The sequence below is a fragment of the Manacus candei genome, unplaced genomic scaffold, assembly GCF_025592945.1.
Source record: "Manacus candei isolate 608988 ecotype Guabito, Panama unplaced genomic scaffold, ASM2559294v1 h1tg000043l, whole genome shotgun sequence".
NCBI lineage: Eukaryota > Metazoa > Chordata > Aves > Passeriformes > Pipridae > Manacus > Manacus candei.
In genome coordinates this window covers 3,887,090-3,909,089 of record NW_026138091.1, presented here as the reverse complement: position 1 = coordinate 3,909,089, position 22,000 = coordinate 3,887,090, and the positions used below count along the sequence as shown (strand labels likewise).

The 22,000-nt window shown below is 37.4% G+C and overlaps 1 protein-coding gene across 1 annotated transcript in view; it reads left to right on the top strand.

The window, feature by feature from the left end:
• TRHDE (thyrotropin releasing hormone degrading enzyme) overlaps positions 1–22,000 on the top strand; it is a 201,578-nt gene that overhangs the window by 110,102 nt on the left and 69,476 nt on the right. The window contains exon 7 of the mRNA XM_051795952.1: positions 4,539–4,604. Within this exon, the coding sequence (XP_051651912.1) occupies positions 4,539–4,604 (66 nt within the window). The remainder of the gene's footprint in view (positions 1–4,538; positions 4,605–22,000) is intronic.

Below are 22,000 nucleotides of genomic sequence, written 5' to 3'. Positions count from 1 at the left end.
TGCCCAGTACCTCCCTCAGGGTGAGGAGTTCCACAATGGGTGTGAGGACAGGAGCATCCTCCTGTCTCACAGGCCTCTTAACACCCAGTTTATAGCCTGAGGAGTCAGGCTCTATGTGCAGATGGTGTAAATGGTTCATTGATAACAGTTTCTGGGAAATGGCATGGAAGGCTATAGAATACACAGTTTTGGGTTACACCCATACAGGGATGAACTGGTCCCAGCTGTTCTAACTAGGACATCACTCAAGGCTACTTTTGGTGTGAATTACAAGAGATGGGTGCTTTTTCTGATCTGAGGTCTACTTTAAGATTAGATGAAGTGCAACCCATTGACTGTAAGAGAAGTCTAAAGGACTAAAGTAACTGTAGTCACAGGTACAGTAATTGTGATCTGTAGTGATGCCAGAGGAGGAGTGGGTTTTTAAAAATTAGTTACAACTAATCTGAGGTCAAGTTTAAATCACATTGTTTTATGATGGCATGGAGAAAATTAAACTGAATACCTTAACTGTGTCTGGATTTTGTAGATTTCAAAGACATGTTCAGCTTACATATAAAGCAATTTTACCCCTAATTTTTGTTATGCATTGTGTTTACCATGGTGTGAGTATCATGTTTCTTCAGGGAAAGAAAGAGCATAAACTTCCATCCCTTCAGACACTGTTGGCTCATTGCCCAGGAGCATGCCTTTTCCCAAGAGCACTATGCAAAAAAGGGCTCTACGAGCACTTAATTTCCCTGTGGTAGCCAATATGTTCTACCTTCCTTTGCTATAGCAGTGGAGGCACAGTGCTGAGTCTGAGGAAGCTTCAGCTGTGTCATAGGTTATGCAAGGAGCATGCTGGGTGATCTTTGGCAAATGATTTCACTATGGTGTGCCACAGTTTCCCTTTAATTAGCAGAATACTGAGATCTGCTAATAAGCAGTGCTTCACCAGAGCCAGGTAGTGCCATTAATCACTGAATTAATAACTAGGGTATTTGCCTGAGTAGACATATTAAGATATGGTACAATGGCTTAAGGTGAGTTAGATTTTACACTGGCAGGAACAGAGGTATGTTTTTTTGAATAAGAAAGAATTGCTTTCCACCAAACCTCTTAAACCAATATGCTTTACCTCTTGACAAGGTACTGACTCATCCACTACCTGGAGGAAAGTACTAAAATCATCAATAAATAGCCATTGTGCCCCATAGGAGAGGCAAGTTTGTTTCTCAAGACTATACATTGTTCCTCAGTTGGACAAATGTTGGCAGAGCAGAAGTGGCCTTGGAAGTGAAGTGGAGGGCAGACTGCTTGCATGCCACGGTGTTCAGAGAGTGATGCTACCGGGTTCCAAAGGGCATCCTCTGCAGCAGGAGAGATTTGTTGTGATTTTTCTGAAGGTATGGCACCATAGGTCCTCTGGACTCCATCTAGTTCACTGCTTGGCGGGCAGGTAGGCAGTGAAAATGCGAGCACTCTGGGCCATTCGGACGACCCCAAGGTGTTGGGTCGTTATAGCCATTGTGCCTATAACTGAACTTACTGCACATACCTTCTTTACCTCCCATAACCCTCTGGTTAGGGTCATCTTCCGAACTCCTCCTTTTAGTAAGCTCCTTTATACCTTTATATCTCTTGCTTTTTATCCTTCTGCCTGCAAATCTATTTATCTTCCTCTCCAGTCAGAGTGCCAGTGTTTGCTACCGTATCCTTCCCTTCCCAGAGCTCTGAATGTATTGATTGCTTCTGCTTTTCTTACAAATGTATCATTGTTCTCTGTTCTGCCTGCTCTCAAAAGTGCAAGAAAGGTGAAATGAGTGGTTTCCTCCCATTTCTTTTCCCTCCACACCAAGGGCTGTTGCTCCTGTTTGCTCCTGTTTCTCTTCCTTTCTCTCCCAGATGCTTTTTCCCTCTTGAGGGTCTCTGTTTTTTTGTTTTCCCATTTTTCTTTAGAATCTCTTCCCTTCCTTAAATAAGTGAAGAAAACTTTTGCTTTCACTGAGTGGGGAAGATGGCAGAACTGGGACAAGCATATTGTTCTGGAAGCTGTAAGTACGGTTTCTGGGTTTCCTGAAGGTAATTAATTGGTAGAAAGTACTTCTAAAGAAGCTGTGAAAAAAGGTCTATCTTGAGAGAATAGTCCCGCCTCTGTGCACTGGCTCTGCTATTCAGTCTTTACTTGCTTTTTCATTTTATTTTCTGTGTGAAGGCCAGCCACAGTCCTTCCAATGTGTGTCTAAATGTTACCTATGAGACTAATTCTATGATTTCTTTACATGTTATAGTTCGTGGAGTCTGGATATAAAAATAGACTCAGTGGGCAAGATTAAATGGGAGTATTTACTTGCTTACTTTTCACAGAAATCAGTAGAGTTAAGTTGCCTATATAAATATATGTCTTTGCTACTGTGTGAAATTTAAACTGTGAGAAAGAAACAAGGGTGTCCTGGAATACTAACAAGTGAGTAGGAAAAGGGATGTGTGATGAATGGAAAAATATCTTCTTGTTAAGGATTTTGCTTGATCCCTTTTATATTTTATGGTTTGGTTTTTTTTCATTCTGCTACAGATGTTTTGGGCTGCCCTGCCCGTTACTTACAGGATAAATAGGATTTATCTATTTATTAGATATTTTTAATCTGTCTGCTTAAACAGATTTATCTGCTGTTTATCTGCTTAAATGTCTCTGAGAACTTTACTCATTCTGTTCCTCTAGTAAAATAAGGGCAATAATGCTTCCTGACCTATGGTCTTGTGTGTTCAGATAATAATCTATTTTGACAGGAATTATTTTCTGTTCTGCTATGTGTTCCAGACATGACTGATCTTCCAGTAAGATTATATACCACCGCAAGATTATATACCACTGCACACATCTCCTCAATTTTTTTTTGCTTCAATTACTTTGCTAACTATATAGCATTCGTTGTTGTTGCGTGTATGAAGAACGTGTATTTTCTTAAAATTTACTATTAATTTACAAATATTTTTGATTTATGTCATTATTTCAAATTTTTTTTATTACAGAGGATCCCTTCAATACTTAAAAGATAGTCACTATATAAAAAATGCGTGGAACATGTATAATATGGTCTGAAAATTGGACAACTATTAAATCCCCAAAATACCGTGAACTTTAATCTAGCAGGAAAAGACATAAATTCCTGTTTTGAAAGCTGAGGCTAGATATATTCAAATTAGTGAAGCTAGATAAATTCAAATTAGTAAAAAGGTATGTATTTTCACTGTGAGAGTAAATATTAGTTGTGATACATTGTGTAATACTATGAAACATTTTCCTGTTCTTGAATCTTCCTAAAATAGATGCTGTTGTGTAAAGAGAAGCCATAGGGTTTTTGCCTAAATTACTGTTTGACCTCTATTAATGCAGAAATGAGATTACATTTTTGTAATAGTCCTTTTGGCTTTAGAATCTGTGAATTTTTGAGTCTATGAAATGTTTCTCTCTTTTGTTAATTATTATTTTCTAATTGAGTGTTAAGCTAATTCCCGAACCTTCATCTCCTGCTGAGGTTGTAGAGTTCTATTGTCATATTTTCTTACAGCCTTTGATTCACTGACTTGAAATCACAAGCGTCCTCCCTCTCATGTGGTGATCAGTACTAAGTATAACATTTGATTAATGGGATTAGAAGACTGGTTGTCTTGAAATTAGATTGCAGAGTGGGATATTACAGCTAAATTGTCAAATCAGATCTGCAAAGGTATTTCGACTTGAAAGAGAGCACTTATGCAGGGAGAAAATATACAGCAATTGTGTTTCTGAGAGAGAGTGAGAAAATACAAAAAGTACACCTTAAAAAAAGCTACTCTGGCAAGTGTCTGTCTGTTTCTTGCAGTAAGTACTGAGAATTAGAATCACCTGTCTTTTAGATCTCTGTGCTTTGCCTGAAGGGGCAAAGGGATAAGAACTGGTATAAGCAGAGCAAGAGTGCTATACAAGTACTTACCTCTTTGCATGACAGTCTGGAAAATAAGCTGACTATTAATAAGTCAAATATATATATCCACATATTATAAAACTCTTATGGAAATGATTCACTTCCAGTCATCAGATCTTGAAGGCTTTTACAAAGGACAGTAGTATCACTAAATCCTGATGTACAATGGTGTAATGGAGATTAAAATATTATGAATAATCACTGAGGTAGAGTTTGGCATGGACATTATTTTTTGCTCTCATTTAAAACTGGGCATTTCTGTAGATGCGTAGAAGGGCTGGGGTCAACCAGCTGTGGACCTGACACATCCATGCTCAAGCAGGGGAGAAAGTGTGTTTTGTCACCTGTGCTTTATTCAGTATATGGGACAGGATATTAACAATATCAGTTTGCTTCCTCACTTTTCCTTGTAACTATTTGCATTATCTTCTCTCTCTCTTTTTCATTCCAGCACAAATGAAGATTATATTAGTCACAGGTTTCCAGGATGATACTGTTGGATGGAAATGCCTAATTCAGATTGTTATTATTGTATTATATTGACATTCAAAACTGGTAACTTCTTTGTTTTTCCATTATTTCCCACAGGGTGCAGCTCTAATTAGAATGTTGGCTAACTTTATGGGTCACTCTGTGTTTCAGATGGGCTTACAAGTAAGTAAAGGCATTTCTATCTTTTCTCTTGCTCTCTCTTTTTTCTTTTGAAGCTATATTTTTATCTGTTTGTGGAAATGTTTCTTTACTTCGGGACCATCTGAGGCACCACCATGTCCCTGAACTGAATTTGATGGAAGATGCTGAGTAGTGTAACACACGTTGCAGTGCCACCTGTTTCACCTATGTTTCTTGGTGTATGAAGTGATTGCACTCTAATTGGCACATGGCTTTGTGTCTGTTTTGTGTACATAGCCATGTAGAAGCCATTTTATCCGTGTGACAGCTGCGTAAAGGACTTGCTGAGGAAGTAGCTACTCTTTGCCTACATTTGACTGCTGGTCTAACAAATAATAACAACATCAAGCTAACTAGAAAATACACAGCCCTAAAACCAATAATGCTTTTCAGATAAATATTTTTGCCATCCCTTCCTCCGTAGCAAAATCCTTGAGCTTTATTTTTACCTTTGATGAGCATGGAGTGCTCTCTGCCTTGATGATGTTTTGAAAACTCACTCTACCTTTTAAAAGAAATTTAAAGAGGTAACATTTCTATACAAAGAGAAAGAAATTCAACATGCTGATTATCAAGGATGAAATCTTTTCAGCAATAATTCAGCACAAATGAGCATTTCGTAAACTATTTAAAAGCAAACAACCCAAAGCATAAAAAACAATGTGACTCCCTCTATTGCATTGAAATCTGCTTGAGTAAGTCGTGTTAAAGGCAGCTGTGATTGATGAATTATGTATGATGCAGCCTGCTACTTAGAAGTGTCCTTTAAAGTAAATTGATGTTCACCTGAAATACAATTATGCTAAGTTGAAAAGAGCAATCAATCTTATCTGTTCTTAGTAAGCTTTTCATTTTGAAATTTAAATAAACTACGTCTAGGATCAGGTCATTTTTTAACAGAAAAATTCTACCTCTAAGCAAAATAAATTGGAAGATAAAATATAAAAGAAAAATTAAATGAATGCATTGGTCATGTCAGAGAGGTGTGTTCCGTGAAAAAGCAATGAAAGGAAATTTGCTGGGGAAGTACAGCTTTTTGGAGAGTTTACAGCACATCCAGGGTTTGCAGCATAACTTACTCACAGGACCCAGCTGGATCATTTTCTTAGTTGTAACACCAGGTCAGATGAGTTAGATAAGTTTCTCATCCAGATAAGAAGTCTTTAAATCAGAAGTATCCTTCCTAAAATCTTGTGTATGTTAAGGGTAAAACTCTCATCTCATTTAATCCAGTAAGGCTTCTGTCCTTAGTCCAGCAAACTCCATATTCCAGCCAGAAACTTTTAAGTGCGCAGATCCATTCAGAGAGAAATTCAGTAGCACTTTTTCCCAATGAAGTGTGTCGCTCGAGGAAAAACAGTTTTAGTGTGTACATCTCAAATCGTGTTTTCCTGTTTTCTTCGATGTTTACCTGAGAAATAAGTGTGCAAGTTTTCCTGAAATAAACTGAGAAAAAAAGTTCAGATCGAAGAGTAGCTATGCAGAGATTAATCATAATTACCATAAAGTTGTAATGGAGCTCTGGTTTTTGATTTGAATGGTTTCCTAATATTTCTATTTTCAGTGGTTCTGCTCTAATTAGAAACTCTTCTGTTTGCTAATGAAAGTCTGTGAAAAATCTAACTCTTAAAATCTGACTAGTGAAAGTCTTGGCATCAGTTCAGTAGGAAGATGAGGATTTTAACTAAAAATGGTTTGAAATCCAGATAGAGATTTTCCATGTGTATGTCTGCAAGTTGAACAAAATAAAACATAAAGTTCATAAGCTTTTTCATAAGCTAAAAATTGTACAATTGGAAATATCTGTCAATCATTTAATTATTTATATTTTGTGAACCTAACAAAATAGTGTTCCTGCACTGTACAGTTGGGAGGCTATAGCTTTACTACTGATAAGGGAAAATGGAGGACTAGTTTACCCTTTCTGTCATGCACTGGTTTAGGCATTTTAGCTCCTTAGCTTGATACCATCACTTGGGATCTAGCATTATGCTACCTTGAATCCTGTTTTAACATGGAATTCTGGTGTTCAACTAAATGACCGTTCTTGAGGATAGCTGCAAAATCAAGTATTACTACTATTTATAAATCTCTTCAAATAACAAATACTGTGAAAATGCACTTGGTGGTTCCTTTTTCCTATATTATTTTAATGGCTTGTTGAGTAACTGAATTCTGAAAGACCTCTTCAGCCAGTTTTCCCAGAGAGAATGCTGTGGGAAATGGTATCAAAGACTTTACTAAAGTCCAGGTAGAAAAAATGCACAGCCTTTCCCTCCACAAAGTGTGTCACCTTGTCATAGAAGATCAGGTTGGTCAAACAGGACCTGCCTTTCATACACACATGCTGGGGAGGCCTGATCCCATGATTGTCCTGCACATGCTGTGTGATAGCCCTCAAGATGAGCTGTCCCATGACCTTCTCTATCACTGAGGTCAGACTGACAGGCCTGTAATTCCCCGAATTCTTCTTCCACTCCTTCTCATAGATGGGTGTCGCATTTGCTAACTTCCAGTTGTCTGGGACCTCCCTGATTAGCCAGAACTACTGGTAAGTGATGGAAAGTGGCTTGGTAAGCACTTCTGCCAGCTCCCTCAGTACCTTTGGGTGTATCTAAGTGGTATAACAGATAACTGACCGTTTTCCCTTAGATAACTGATGCTTCAGTTCTGCTCTCTCTCCCCGTCTTCTAGCCTGGGGGGCTAGGTACCCAAAGAACAACTGGTCTTACTATAAAAGACCCAGAAAAAGAAGGCATTAAGTACCTCAGCCTTTTCCTTATTCTTCGTCTCTATGTTTTTCCCCATATCCAGAAAAGCATGGAGATTGTCTTTAGCTCTCCTTTTGTTCTATATTTATATAAACATTTTTTATTGTATTTTACAGAAGTGGCTAGGTTAAGTTCTACTTGGGCTTTGGTCCTTCTGATTTTCTGCCTGCATAACTTCACAACATCCTTGTAGCCCTCCTGAGTTGCTTGCCCCTTTTTCCAAAGGTCGTAAACTCTCTTTTTACATCCAAGCTCCAGACAAAGCTCTCTGTGCATCCAGGCTGGTGGTGTTCCCTGCTGACTCATCTTTCACACATGGGGGTGGACTACTCTGACACCTTGAAGATTTCTTTCTTTTCTGGACTCTTTTACATTTCAGGACTGCCTGCCAAGGGGGTCTCTTAACCAGTGTCGTAAATAGGCCAAGGTGAAAGTTCTAGTGACCCATCTCCTTACTTCTCCAAGAACTGAAAACTCTATCATTTTATAATCACTGTGCCCAAGATGTTCTCCAATTATCGTATCACCTGCCAGTCTTTCTCTGTTCACAAACAAGAGATCCATCAGGGGACCTTTTCCAGTTGGCTTACTCGCAAGTTCTATCAGGAAGTTATCTTCCACACGCTCTAGGAACCTCCTATACTGTTACCTCTCCACTGTATTATATTTCCAGTCACTATTAATATTGTTTCAGTTCTTTTTAGTGTATTAGCTATGTCCTTAAGTGTTTAACAGGTGATAAAAAACAATAATCTTGTAGTTTTATTAAACCAGCATAAACCAAAATGAGTAGCCCTTTATTTGTCTTTGCATTGTTTGTGGTTTCATCAAAATCAAGGTATGATTCAGCATCTTATTAAGACCTACAGAATTAGGGCTTTTCTATAAGGGAAACTTCAACAGATGTGGTAATCTTTGGGTTAAGGAGAGGAAAAGATAAGGTTTAGAGCAAAAAGTAAATAGGATTGCTACCGTTTTTGTCCGCTTCCTCTTTTATTCTTAATCTAGTCACATGCCGTCACCTGGTAGGTGGACTTTTTGAACAGCAGATCGAGATAGCTTGGGGGTGAAAAATCCCTTATAGTACAGAAAACAATCATGTTAAAAAGAAAAGCTGATGAAGGAGAATGGGGCTCTTTGGTGAATATTCTTTAACATATGATCTGAAGCAAAAGTATGAATGTGCACATGATTCGTAACAGTTCAGCTAACTGTTCTATTGAGAAGTCTGCAAGAAAGTAAAATTGTGGTAGAGATGCTCAGTTTTACAGATAGATGTCTTTAGCGACATTTATATCTGTCAAGAGTAACTCGCCTGTTCCTATAATGGTAAATATACTGTGGAAAACCTTTTGATTATAATGTAGAATTTCCACAGTAAAGCTGCAGCCAAGAGACTCTAGTGAAGGTATGATTTTCAGGAAACCCTTCAAAGACATGGTGTCTTGAATCATATGACGTTTTCAAACAGAAGATTTAGTAAGAAACAGACAGAATATTCTCACTGTTTTTCTGATAGCACTCCATAGACAGAACCAAAGGGGAACATTGGCTGTAATGAATAATTAAATAATGACAGTAGTGACCATAGCTGGTAACACCTGCACACAATAAAGTCACAGCTATTATTTTTGTAGAAAATATCTAATAAATCTTTCCTTTTCACAGTAGGTATTTTCTGTATTTTTAAAAATTCTGGCATCTTTCATGATGTGCAGTTTCTTATGCTCCAGGAAAATTCAAGAAGTGCACATCACAGTGCTGGTACTCTTCTTACAAAATAGCATTGCTTTTCAGTCAAAAAAAACATTAATCAGGTGAGACAGTGCTTAGAGTATGAAGAGGCTTGGTCAGCACCACTTGCTCTGATTATGTTTCTGAGCTGCACAGATTGATAGAGGAAGAAGCCATAGATTGGCCTTGTCATTCAATCATCACTCAGGGTGGTAATGTGCAATATGATACTAGATTTGTGTGAGATTTTCTTCTGTATTCTGTTATTACAATTCTGTGTGCTTGAAATAGATGGTTGCTTACATGACTGGTGTCACTGTATCACACTTTTGGGAAGGTTTTACTGCTTTGTTTTATGCACTTCTTCAAGTGGTTTGGGTTTTTTTTCATATTAAATCTAGAGAAAAGAACCAGTGATTTGAAGGTCTGGTGGTTAGATGTGTTTAAAGAGGCACCTCCGGTTCTGTAATGAGACATTTCTGCACTAGTTTATTCAAATGTTCTTATATTTGGTTTGATTATTTTGGAGACTCATCTCTGTTACTGTGTTTGTCAACACTGCATTTCATTTGCTATGTGGCAACTCATTGATCACACAGATCTGTATCCTTTTGAACTTCACTTGCTGCTATGTATGTGTTCATCACTCACTCTGATTTAGTGCATCATCAGCAGTTTGAATTAGTTACTGTAGGAATCTCTGCTTCTGTGATAAATTAACTGCTTTTTTACTTCAGGCTCCACATTGTACATTTGGAAGAAGAATTTCCGTATGGTGCTTTGGATATATGCTGTCTTTTTTGGTGCTGTAGAGTGGCCACTGTATTGAAACAAATTGGTCAGCCTTTTGCAGGAGCTGTCTGGGGAAGTGTGACATGCAGGCTGTTAAATACAGCAAGGTTCTGATTCCAATCACTTTTTATTATCATGTTGTTGGCTATATAGACTTTCTTTCATCCACACTGCTTAGTATTTGTTGTGTTTTAGACACCTGCTATGTGCATGTCTGTTTTCTGTTTGAATTGTGAATTTGAATAGTCCATATGAAACCCTATCAGAAACTTTTGAGGTGTAAAAGAAAGCTCTAATATGCTATTTTTCATATTGTTTGCTGCTTCTGTCCAAGAATCTAGTGGTACATGAATTATATTCATCTATGTCCACGGTATTATTTAAGAATCTATTTTTTACATAGTATATTAAACAGTGTACGCATTTTATCATACCTGTTTATTATATCTTTATTGCCAATTCACAATAGTTAGCTGTGTGCTGTTTCTAAGAGACATCATTAGTGATGTCTTTCACGAGTTTTCTGTAAAAACATAAAAGATCTGTAAAAACAAATGAACAAAAAATCAGGCACCTTAGGATCACAGTCAGTGAAGCAGTGAGCTGTGATCCTGTCCTCAGATCAACAGCGCACATGGAACTACCTGAAGTCTTCCTTTACTCAGTGGGAGGATGTAACTTTTGCCACCAGGCAGGAGTATCTTTACAGCTGGAGTACCTCTGGTGTCGCAGCTGGTGCGTTTACTAGATGTTGAATAAAGTACTTTTCAGTTGATTCTGCACCCATCTCCTCTTGTTTAGAAGAGCACAGGGTGCTCAGTGAACATCAGAATATCACCGTGGACGTTCTGGTTATTAACTGTCCTTAAGTTAGTTGCTACTAATCCCTTTATATTTTAAACTGTTTCACTTCTACGAACAGTTGTTGAGAACTTGAGCAGGTTAAAAGCAGGACATAACAAGTCTTAGGAAATCTCATAGGAGCCGACATCACTGTTTTCTAAACTGCTTGCCATAGAAGATTGTTAACATCTTTCACCTTTTCTGGCCCCTCAGCATTTCTTATGTTTCTAATTTACATCACTCTTGATTTTAGTTAACATTTGTTAAAGGAATTCACTGTTATGGACTGAATTCCTGTAGCTTTTTCCACCTTGACTTACATAGGTCACTAAAAGACAGTAGGTCAGTCTCTTGTGTAAGAAATTTCTATGAGTTGCAGTGTCACAATATTTTTTTTCTTTGAAAAGTATTAAAGATGTGTAGCATACTAAGGACCAGACTTGGATATCACTCTAAAAATGGAAGTTCTTCCTCTAGCTCTGAGAGTATTTGAGTATACTGTGTGTATAGCAAAATACTATTGCTTAAAGGAAAAATATGATTGAAAGTGCATAATTTAAATGTACAGTTATTGAGAAATGCTAAAGTTAATTTTATCTTTCCATTCTTTTTTTTTCTGTGTGCACCCTAGCCAGGATTTTTAATTATGGAAGTACCTAGTGTTTTCTACACAGGAGAGTGTCTAATTCAGTTCACAAGGTAGATCATCCTAACTGAATTGTCCTTCTGTTCAATAGTTTTGTAACTCCAGTTCTTAACTGCTACATACAATTTTCTTAAATGTCATCCAGTGTGGTATCAGAGTGCATCACCAGTAGTTAATGAACAGAAGACATAAACCTCATAGGGAGGGAACGCGTGGTCCAAGCCTCATTTTATAAATGGAGATCTACGCACACAGAAACGTAAGTTAAAATTTATACATTTGTGGAGTATGCAATACTCCCACGTGTCTTAGTACTTCCAGATCATAAGAGTTTATGTGTTCAAAGCATAGCTTCCACTGTCTTCATTGTCAACTGTGAGCACACAGCGTGGCTGCAGCTCAACCTGCAGAGGCACCAAGGTGGACCTCCAGAAAATGTTGATAATTCAATTAATGTTGCTTTAAACAAATCAATGACAATAGAGTGCCTGTACATTTGAGGGGAAATTAGACAAATGTGAGTAAAAGAAAAAGATCCATGAAATTTGGATATCTATTTTGAAACACAAGAAGATGTTCTGTTTAAGTATTTAGCATTATAAACCATTTCAGGTATTCAGAACAGACCTCACATCAGGTTCAGTCACAGAGTCCAGCTCTGCTAGAAATCAGACCACAGTGTTTTCCTGAAATGTATTTTTTTACCTGGTGCGCAAGAAGCCAATCCACAGACAAGAGTTGAGGTATTTGATTTATCTACAGTTCTACAGTTTATCTACTATCTAACTGGAAGTCGAACATCAACCGGGCTGAATGTAATGCACTCACAGTTAGAGCAGCCATCATGAGTGCTGGTGGTTTTTGCCCTTTATAACATAGCTGCTGTGCAAAGGCAGCTTTTCTCTAAAATGGTGCATTAGCAGAATATTCCTGTTTGGTTACATTAACTCCTTTCCATTCTTTCTGCTCTGCTTTGTGTTTGGAGCAGGCAATTTTCTTCCCCAACTTTCAGGGATTGCCAAAAGAAGCGAGACATGGGCTCTTTGCTTTCTGCTTCAGGGCCAGGATCTCTCTCTGAGTTTAAGCATGTTTGAGCTGTTGATGCAGAGAGAGAAGGACTGTGTAGCTGCTGAGTTACCTAAAATTGATCAGTGCTATGAAAAATCATGTTCCTGAAACAAGATCACTTTCCTTCTGACCTTTAGAACTGTGCTCCAGTGAATGGGGACAGCAGAGCTTTTCAAAGGAAACAGTGACAAAAAAGGGTAAAATGTAATATTTTTCAGTCCTGCCTGGTATTGACTGAAATTTTGGTGAAGAATTCAATCTGAGGTGGACTTTTTGAAAGTAGGATTTCAGGTCAAATTGCACTTTGGCCATATTGGAGGTCCCAGCAGGGAGAGTTATAAAGAGTGGTAATGGTAGGTGCTGCTGAACCTCAAAGCTAGTGGTGTCCCCAGTGCCTGCATTCAGAGTGAGGTTACAGATGGCGTTGCCTTCATTAGGAGGAAGTCATGATGTTCTTCAGCTAGGATAAAATTATTGTGTTGCTAGAGCTTCTTACAAAAAGAAAAACAATTAGTATACAAGCTACATATAAACAAAGTTTGTTTTCTCAGAACAGGATTGCCCTTTATGGCAATGTTAGAATCAGTCATATTACAGATACTATATAGGTATTCACTTGGTGTGCCTCCAGTGAACTTCTATTTTGTTGCATGTGAAATTCACTTACGACTATTTTCTCCTTCATTTTTATTATAGGAATTATTAAGAATAAGAATGATAGGTATGAATCTTCAGATGTCAGCAGGCTGAGCAGGTATTAAACAAAATGTTTTCTTTTGGAATAAAATTATACTGTTTTCCTGATAGGAGCTCAGTGCCAACCTTGCCGCTGTTGCTATGAGCTCAGTGGACTTCATAGGTCACTGGAAGTAACACATTTTGTGTGCAATACTGCCACTCTTATGCAATCAAAATTTCCATTAGCTCTTCAGAAGTCAGTGGGTATTTTCAGCACAAGTATTGCAGGATTGAACTCCCAGTTAACACATAATACACATCTAAAATGAAATAAACCTACTTCAGTTTAGCCTAGTAGAGGACATTCAGAAAAAAAGCTGAATCCCTGCTGGACAAAACATGTTGTTGTGAAAACTTCCTCCTCCTCCTTTTTCTTCTCTTTCCCTTCCTCCTCCCTTCTCTTCTTCCCCTTTCACTTCCTTTTCCTTTCTCTATATACATTTAAAGCTCAGTTAATGTAGCTAGGTAGACACAGTAGCATATAGCAAGATGTAAGGGCTAATGATTTTTAAGGTGTCTTCATTTTGCAAAATGGAAGAAAAAAAAGTGCAGCTCTAGGGACTGTATTGTATGAAGGTGTTTGCACCATGAGAAACATTAGCTCACTTGATACCAACAACAAATAACTTATAAGCAAAATCAGAGCTTTGCTCTTTCTACTTCTCTATTTGTTATTCACTGTTACTGTACAAATGTTGCAAGTCAACACAGTGACATGCAAATCATACTACAAAAAGTTTTCTCAGTGGATTTATGGTGACCTTTTAATAGTAAGTAGCATTAATTTCTTTCCAAGACTGGGGCTTCTATAGCGAAAAATATTACAGAAAAGTGCAACAGAGATTTTTTGCCTGATTAGCAATACCTGGGCATAGTTCAAGTTAATGCAGAGAAATGAGCAGCCAAACTATCACAATTAGCAGGTACCATTCAAATGTCTCTGGAAAACATTCCATCATTTTTTTGTGTGCACTAAGACTATATTTATTGAGCAATGTGTGGTTTTAGGTTGAAGTGTATTATACAACCAAACAAGGCAGAACTAAAATGAATTTACAAATTCAGTCAAATATATGCAGTTTAATTTCAGAGAGTGCTTTATTTCTGTAAGATTTGTCCTTAGCTCAGTAGTTTAGTACTATTACCAAATAATACAACAAATACATTTTTCTTTAAAGCCAAGCTTAACATACTATCAGGTGTTTCACTGCACAGCAGATGCCATCAGACTCTGCTATGCACTGACTCTTCAGTCCTTCTAATTGTTCTCTTTAGACTTCACTTGCAAACTGCTTTGCCACCAGACTTCAACTGCTGTTACTATGTTTCAAAATGGAACCTCCTCCCTCTTCCTGTTAGTAGCTATAAGGTGAAGCTGACTTATACAAGGGAAATAAACCTCTCAATTTAATATGTCTGATATTTTAATAAGGATTCTCAGCAAAGCAGGATATATTTTAGAGTAGCTGGAAATTTGCGTGAATACAAATTTTGAATCTGTTTTAGATATCCTATTCAGATTGGTTTCACTGATTTGCTCTGCAGAAGATTATTAATTGCAAAATTGAGTTCCTTACAGTCATTTGAAGTTTTCTTTTCTTGGAATTAAAATGACAGAGCCATGTTGATTTAGTTGGCTTACTTCTGATTTACAGTACTGGTCTCTTATCAACAAGAAGTGGGTAGAGCAAAGAAAACAATCCCGTTGATTTAACGATGGCTCTTGCCTCCTTTCTCTTACTAGTTTCTCACTGCGGATGGAACAGATCTTCTCTGAATCCTCTAAAGGAATACCATTCCAATACCATGGATGAGATACTCTCAACATTTCCCTATTTCTTCTCCCAATGAAATCAATGTTAAAAATCTCATTCACCCATATAATGCCAGAAATTTTAGTTCTGCTGATCTTATTATTTTTATAGCAAATGAAAGTATCATTAATTACAAAGGAAAAAGGACAAAGTAAAATACTATAATTATGTGGCCCTTTCAGCATCATTGGCTCCAGAGAAAATGAAGATTTATTTCCATGTGCGGTTCCAGGTTCACTCTTCCTGATTAGTAGTTTTAGACTACTGTTTGGATATAATGATTTAATTGCAGATATGACATGTTGGCAGTGGATATTTTCCAGTTGCTGCTGATTGTGAGCATTATATCACTGTTGTGTGTGAAAAAAGTCTAAATATACTTTTTGAAAATGAAGGGCTGGAATTTCGGCTGGTGCGCAGTGATAGGATTCCACTGAATTCCTTCCCTAGGATTTTGAGTGTCGACTGAGATAGTAGCCCCAAGAGAAGGCAAAACACAGATGAAGTGAACTCTTGCATGACAACTCTGAAGTATGTTTTACGCCTCTCAGGCTTTTTTTTAAGTTCTTTTTACCTGTTTGTGAGTTTGAACTAGAAGTTAGCTAAGAAGTTCCTGATAGGGGACATTTTAAACGGGGTTACACAAAAGTTCATTCAAAGCAGAAGAAGGTAGGAATTGTAATTGGATTAGTTAAACATCATTGTAGCCCCATGTGGGAACTTTCAAAACAGAAGTTAAATATAATTTCTCTTTCTTTGATTCATGATAGTGTTTCATTGTGACTTGAAGTTTCTGAGTTTAGTATACTTCAATTCGGAATGCAGAATCCACACATGAGTTTTAATGAAAGTTAATGAATTCATTGTGAAAATTAGCCTATTGATGAGAAACAACACCATTAACCATTACTTGAACATTTGAAAAGAACATTTGTGCATCACTTTTAGAAAAATGCACTTGAAAATAAAATTTTTGTTTCCCTTAAATGTGATACATTGATATCTTTCTCTTAACTGTCTTCTGAAATCACCACTGTGTATGTTTCTGTCTAGTCTCTCCATAATACTTGGCCCATACTTGGATTGGACACTGGCTTAGGAAACCACCCTTCTGTTTTCCTCAGTACTGCCTCCAGCTGCTCGTTCCTATCCATGCATGGCCACCCAGCACCACTTCATTTATACCAGTGGAAGAGTTTGTAGTCCTCCTTGGTAAAGGAAGGAAAAGTGTCCTGAGTGCGGAATGTTAGCTTTACTTCCTATACAGGTCATTTCAGAGATCTAGTTTGCAAAGTAGCATCACAAGCAGGGGGATAGCTCAAACTGTAGCTCTGGGAAGATACAGGAGTGTATTTGATGCTATGTCTGTATAGAAAACAGATGTGATAATTTTAGTACTAGGTAAGGACTATCTACATAATTGTGCTTACTATCTGCAGGCATGACTTTATACTCCTTGTGTGCTTGCTGTTTCAATATCATTTTGATGCTGGTTTTTGTTATTGTAGGTTGAAATACTTTTCTAGTTAGTTAAATTCTTAGCTTCTGAATAACTTAATTTTTTGTAGTAGGAACACATTTCAATGCAATAGTAGAAGTAGAGGAAGAATATTAACATTTTTGATACTCTGGTAGAACTCTGGCAGAAGTATATTCTATGACTCTAGTGTATTCTGTAGGTGGGCAGTTTTTACAATACTACCTGGAAGCAGTTTTGAGCACTTTTACTAAAACTATGTAGAAAGTGAAGCACTTGTTTGGCTTACTTGACCTGGAAGAGTCTGTTTCCAAGGTTTTTCTTAGCTGGCATTGCAGCAGTGCTTTGATAAGTGGACTGATCACAAGTGTTTTTTTCAGTTTGGAGGTAACTCTGCAGCTTGACTCACTGGTACAAATTAATTCTTGACACAAATAGAGTTAACCCCCATCTAATTTGCCTTACACAATGTTTGCCATGACCAATAAGGTGAATTTACCTACTCTTTATTTAAATTACCTACTCTGCTGCTTGCCTGACTGCCCAGCCAGGAAGGTGATCACTTCTCTTCCTTAAGGCAGTTTCTCAAGGGTTAGTCTGTTGTACAGCTGAAAAATACTGTTAAACCTAGTTGACTATTTTAGCTTTTCTATTCAGTAGTCTTCCTCTCTTATGGGAATATTCACTGCTTTGTAGCTTGCTGGTAGCACTTTACCATTGATTCTCACTCTTCCTTCTTTGTCACTCACCTTTGCAAACATATGCAGTGTCTTCCTCCCTCTGACCCTTGCCCAAACTTTTTTATTTGAATGTTAGGCAATATCAAGGTAATATGCAATAGCAGCTTTGATGTTAGTAGTGTGAAGGAAGGGAGGAAAAAGGTGGCATGTTATAGTCAGTGAATCAGCATCTGTCAGTGTGTGGTGGCTTAGGTATACAAATTTCTAGAAAAACAAACATACTGGATTTGATACCAGGAGCCTTAGAGCCTGGTTTCCACCTGAACTAAATGTTTTTATTTGTAGCTTTAAATCTTCGGTGATATACAGCAGTAATGTATAAAACCATTCAACAAGAACATATTGTAGGCTGAAGGGAGGAAGATGTGTACCTAGGAGTAGAAATGAAATATACAAAAGGGAGGTAGAGGCAAGTCTGCTGTTTCCTGAGTCCTGAGAAAGGAGGAACACAGCCGCAAGAATTTGAGGCCAAAATAGTTTGCTACTTTTTCCTCACTTATATAGATAGTGGAATTTCCCAGTTACCTTTAGGAGAAAAATTAAGTTATTCAATGCCCATCTTATGCAGATCTCAGCACCACTCATGAAAGTCAGGACAGGAGCTGTTCCTTCAGCCAACCAATCAACTTTATGCAGATTAACTGAGAAAGGAGTTTGGTCCTAGAATTGATATTTCAGTTCCTGGTTATAGGTCTAAATTCTCCTCTGAAAGTAAGATGCATGTTTGGAGACTTATTCCCCCTTTACAGCTGTTTAACCTCTTGGCATTTATCAGTCACTACCTTTTATTAGTTGTGAGCATTATCATATTTGGATGGTGGGGAGGTTCAGTTTTTTTGAAACAAAGAGACTCAGTTCCTAGCTAATATTGCAAATTAATATTGCAAACATATGAAAGACTTTTTAATCTCCTTTTCTTAAAAAAACTAATACAATAAAAGGCCTGCAAGCTTAATCAATACAGCATTACTTAAAACATCTTTCAAAATTCTTTAGCACTTTTGACTATATTTGTATGACTGTTCAAGCTATCTGCTTCAGATTTCATGTAATAATTTCAAAAGCATTAAACCTTTTAATTTTTTTTGTTGGGGTATTAAGATTATTCTTTGATGACATATTATACTACAATCTAAATCTTTTCGGATTTCTTAAAAGAACTTATGTTTTGGTTGTGCAGTAAATGGACTTTGTTTTCATGGTGTGACAGATTCAGGATATTTATTTATTTGCTTGTTTGTTTGATGTTAGAAATTGCTAAAACACATGTCAGAAAACCGCATTGTCTGATTAAATTTTTTTATTGATAGAGGTGAATGGATCATATTCCAGTACTTGTTTTGGCAAAGAGTGGCTTCATATTTTAATGCCAGGAAGTTAGGAAAAATATTAAAAGTGGATGCTTACTGAAAATGTAAACCCAAATGATCATTTTTGTGTGTGTGTTTGATTAATTTTCATGTTGAGTGGTGCTGCACTAGGGTCTTTCTACTTTCCCCATGACAAAAAAGAAATTTAGGGGCAACATTACAGTGAAGGAGAAAGGAAGAGTTGTAGAAGAGCACTCTTGAATCTTGAATTGTTAAGATTTTCATGCCATCTTTTGTGCTTACACATACTGTAGGGTTATAGCTGAAAGGAAGGTGGCTAATGTGTATCTTCATGCTCCAGCATACTCTAGTTGATGGAATAGCTTTTGTAGGTGATAGACTTACATGTTTATGATGGGAAGCAGCCTTGCAGCTAGATGGTTTTGGGCATATGTGTTTATAAATAAGTAGCTTGAAGTCACTTTGCCTCCTTTGGAGCTGTGCTGAGCGCAGCTGAGATTCAGACAGCTGTGTTTTCAATGTCATCCCCCTTTTCTGTTCTGTGGCTTGCATCTCTCTTCTGTTTGCTTTGGTTTTTCTATTGAATGTACGGGCAAAGGGGTGGTTAATACTCCTGCCCTGGAGAATTACTGTGAATGAGAGTGTATATTCTGCCTCTTTGCAAGCTACTTAAGACTTAGATATGGGTCTCCAGGAGGAAAAATGCATTATATTCCTGCTTGTTCTATCCTTAGAACAGACAAGCAGGGTGTGTACACATCTTTGACTCCTACTTCCTGACATGTATTGGATGCTGATACATGTAAGCCTTTTATCTTCTTTTTTAAGTCTAGTGCTGTCCATGGAAGATACTTCAAGAGAGGTTGATAATCTGGTAATGAAAGTTCAGGCTGGATCATAGAGACCCTAGCTATCTTTGGAGTCAGCAGCTGGGGAGGTGGTAACAAAGTGGAACTTCGCAGCAGAGCTGGAGGAGGTTGGATCTGGCAGCGTTCAGTATAAAACCATGCTCTCTGAGGGAGACACATTCAATACAGATTTGTAAAAGCATGGATGGCTTGTGTTGAGTGAAGTAGGGAACAATAATGCACTATGTCTTTTAGTGCCAGAACTAGGAAGCAGCAGATAAAACCAGCAGACGGGCAGGTGTTTGAAAGAGGAACCTTGACACAACAGATCACCAAAGTGGGAAATGCTTTTTTGTAAGATGTTGCAAGTGCTAAACACTTATATAGGTTCAGAAGGCAACCAGCCAAATTCACGGAAGATAACTATTAAATACAAGGATACTAATCTGCTCAGGACTTCTTGTGCCATGAAGTGCTGAATGATGGAAGAGCATTCCGCTGTATGCTTTTCCAGTTTTATACCCTTTCCAGGTGCCTACTACTGCTTATTGTTGAAAACAGGATATATGAGGGTTTTTCATGGGCCCTGCTTCAGAAGCCTTTTGCTGTTGTGCCTGTAGAAAGTGCACTAAGATTTGGGATTGCATTGTAGATTTACTACTGAAAGCCTGTGTCACTTAGGACTGTTTTTTGTGTAGTATGCTTTTGATAGCAGTCCTAGTTTGGTGCTATATTTAAGGTCTTGATGAAATTTTCATAAAATAATGAAAAAATTGGTGATTACCTGTATGGTACCAGGACTGGACTTGGATGTTGTGTTTCTCATTGTATTTTCTTATTTCATTGTAAAGGTTAGGATTCCTTTTGTTTTCCTTTGTGAGATAAACATGTTAGATTGGAGGATAATAAATTTTTAACTGACTGACAAGCCACATTTAAACCTCCCAATCTGTGTATTGGGAGGAAAAAAACCGATCTAAACAAAACCCAAGAGAAAAGGACGGAAGTATTTAGTTTCTTTGCTGTCTTCCTGAAAGCAAAATGCAAAAATCAAATAAAATGTCCAATGGTAGATCGGTAAACTTGGAGTCCTCAAGTGTTCTACCCATTTTATTTTGCTCTGCAACAATTCTGAAAGCATCTCTCAGACGGAACAATATATGCAGCATTTTCTTGTACTGCTTAGAATGCAGATTGTATATTTGTTGTTATTTATTTACCTTGTCCCACTTTTGTTTATTCCTATTTTAGCTTTCTAATTTGCAATTCAACTTCTTTAGCTTTGGAAGTTATTAAATATTTCACTGTGCCTTAAGTGATTCTGTATTTTTAGACAAAATGGAAGCACTGAGCGCTATAGATGCAGACTATATAATACTGTCTTTTTTCTGAGTTAGTCTCATGACATTGTTAAGGCTCAGCGCTGCATTTACAGAGCCAGTGTTCTCGTTTAGCCTTCCTAGTTTGTGATTAAATGGGAGTTGCTGCTTGTCTTACTATGAGTTGGCTGACAAAAGCTAAATCTGTCACAGGTGCTACAATTTGTGTATCAGAAAATTTGTTTTCCAAATACTAATTATTCCCAAAATATCTTACTTCACACAAAGCACAGATAACACAGTCAGCAGATTTGTCCCAGTTTTATCATTGTGCTTTAAATTAGGGTTTGTCTTCTAGGGCTTGTAAAGTGAAGATGGTAGAAATTCAAATGCAGGAGAATCAATTGATTTACAACCTCTGATGTGTTTCTGCACTTAATTCTTCTGATCAAAATGCTTGAAATGTATGTTATTCAAATAATCACTGCTAAATTTCACTACTGTAACTAAATGAACTGTTGTCTAGGGACATAGGATAGTGGGAAAAAACAGTGTTGTCTCTTGAGAAGTCATTTAATATAGGAAGTGTTTTATGTCTGAAAGACCTAGACCTAAGCTGGTCATACGCTTAAACTATTAATTTGGGAAGTTACTTTAATATGATGGAAGCTTTTCAGGAATTATCTTTCTGGTTGTTATGGGAGAAGAATGGGCCCTCAGTTATTGAAACTGTGGTGGAATAAGTGGAAGCGTTCAGTTTATACCCTCCTCAGATTCTGTCATGTATGGAGTGAAAACACACATGTAGGTATCTGTGCTCAACACTGAGTTGGGTTCCTGTCACCTGTCCTCCACTGCTCCTTGGCATGGTGAGTCTTTGTGATAACCTGTTAAAGTCCCAGTTGCCAGTATGGTGTATTTTGACATTTAAGGACCAGGATCTCCCTAGATAGGAGTTTGTAAGTCAGATAGATAGGCTGTTTTCAGTTAAATCTTTTGTAATGAATCCAACAGTTATCTGAGTGAGTAAATTTTTGACACTAGATGCAGAATCACCTGCTAAAATGGCAATTGGAACTGGGTTTCAGCAGCTTTTCCTTTCATTGCTGAGAATTACCTAGGAATCCCTTCTAAGATTAGACATCTATCTTAAATATATATTCAAAATATTGTTTATAGATTGACTACACAGAAAAGAACATTGAATATTGTAAATGAAATTTTTAGCAACAATTTTTGCATTGCAAACTAGCTTAA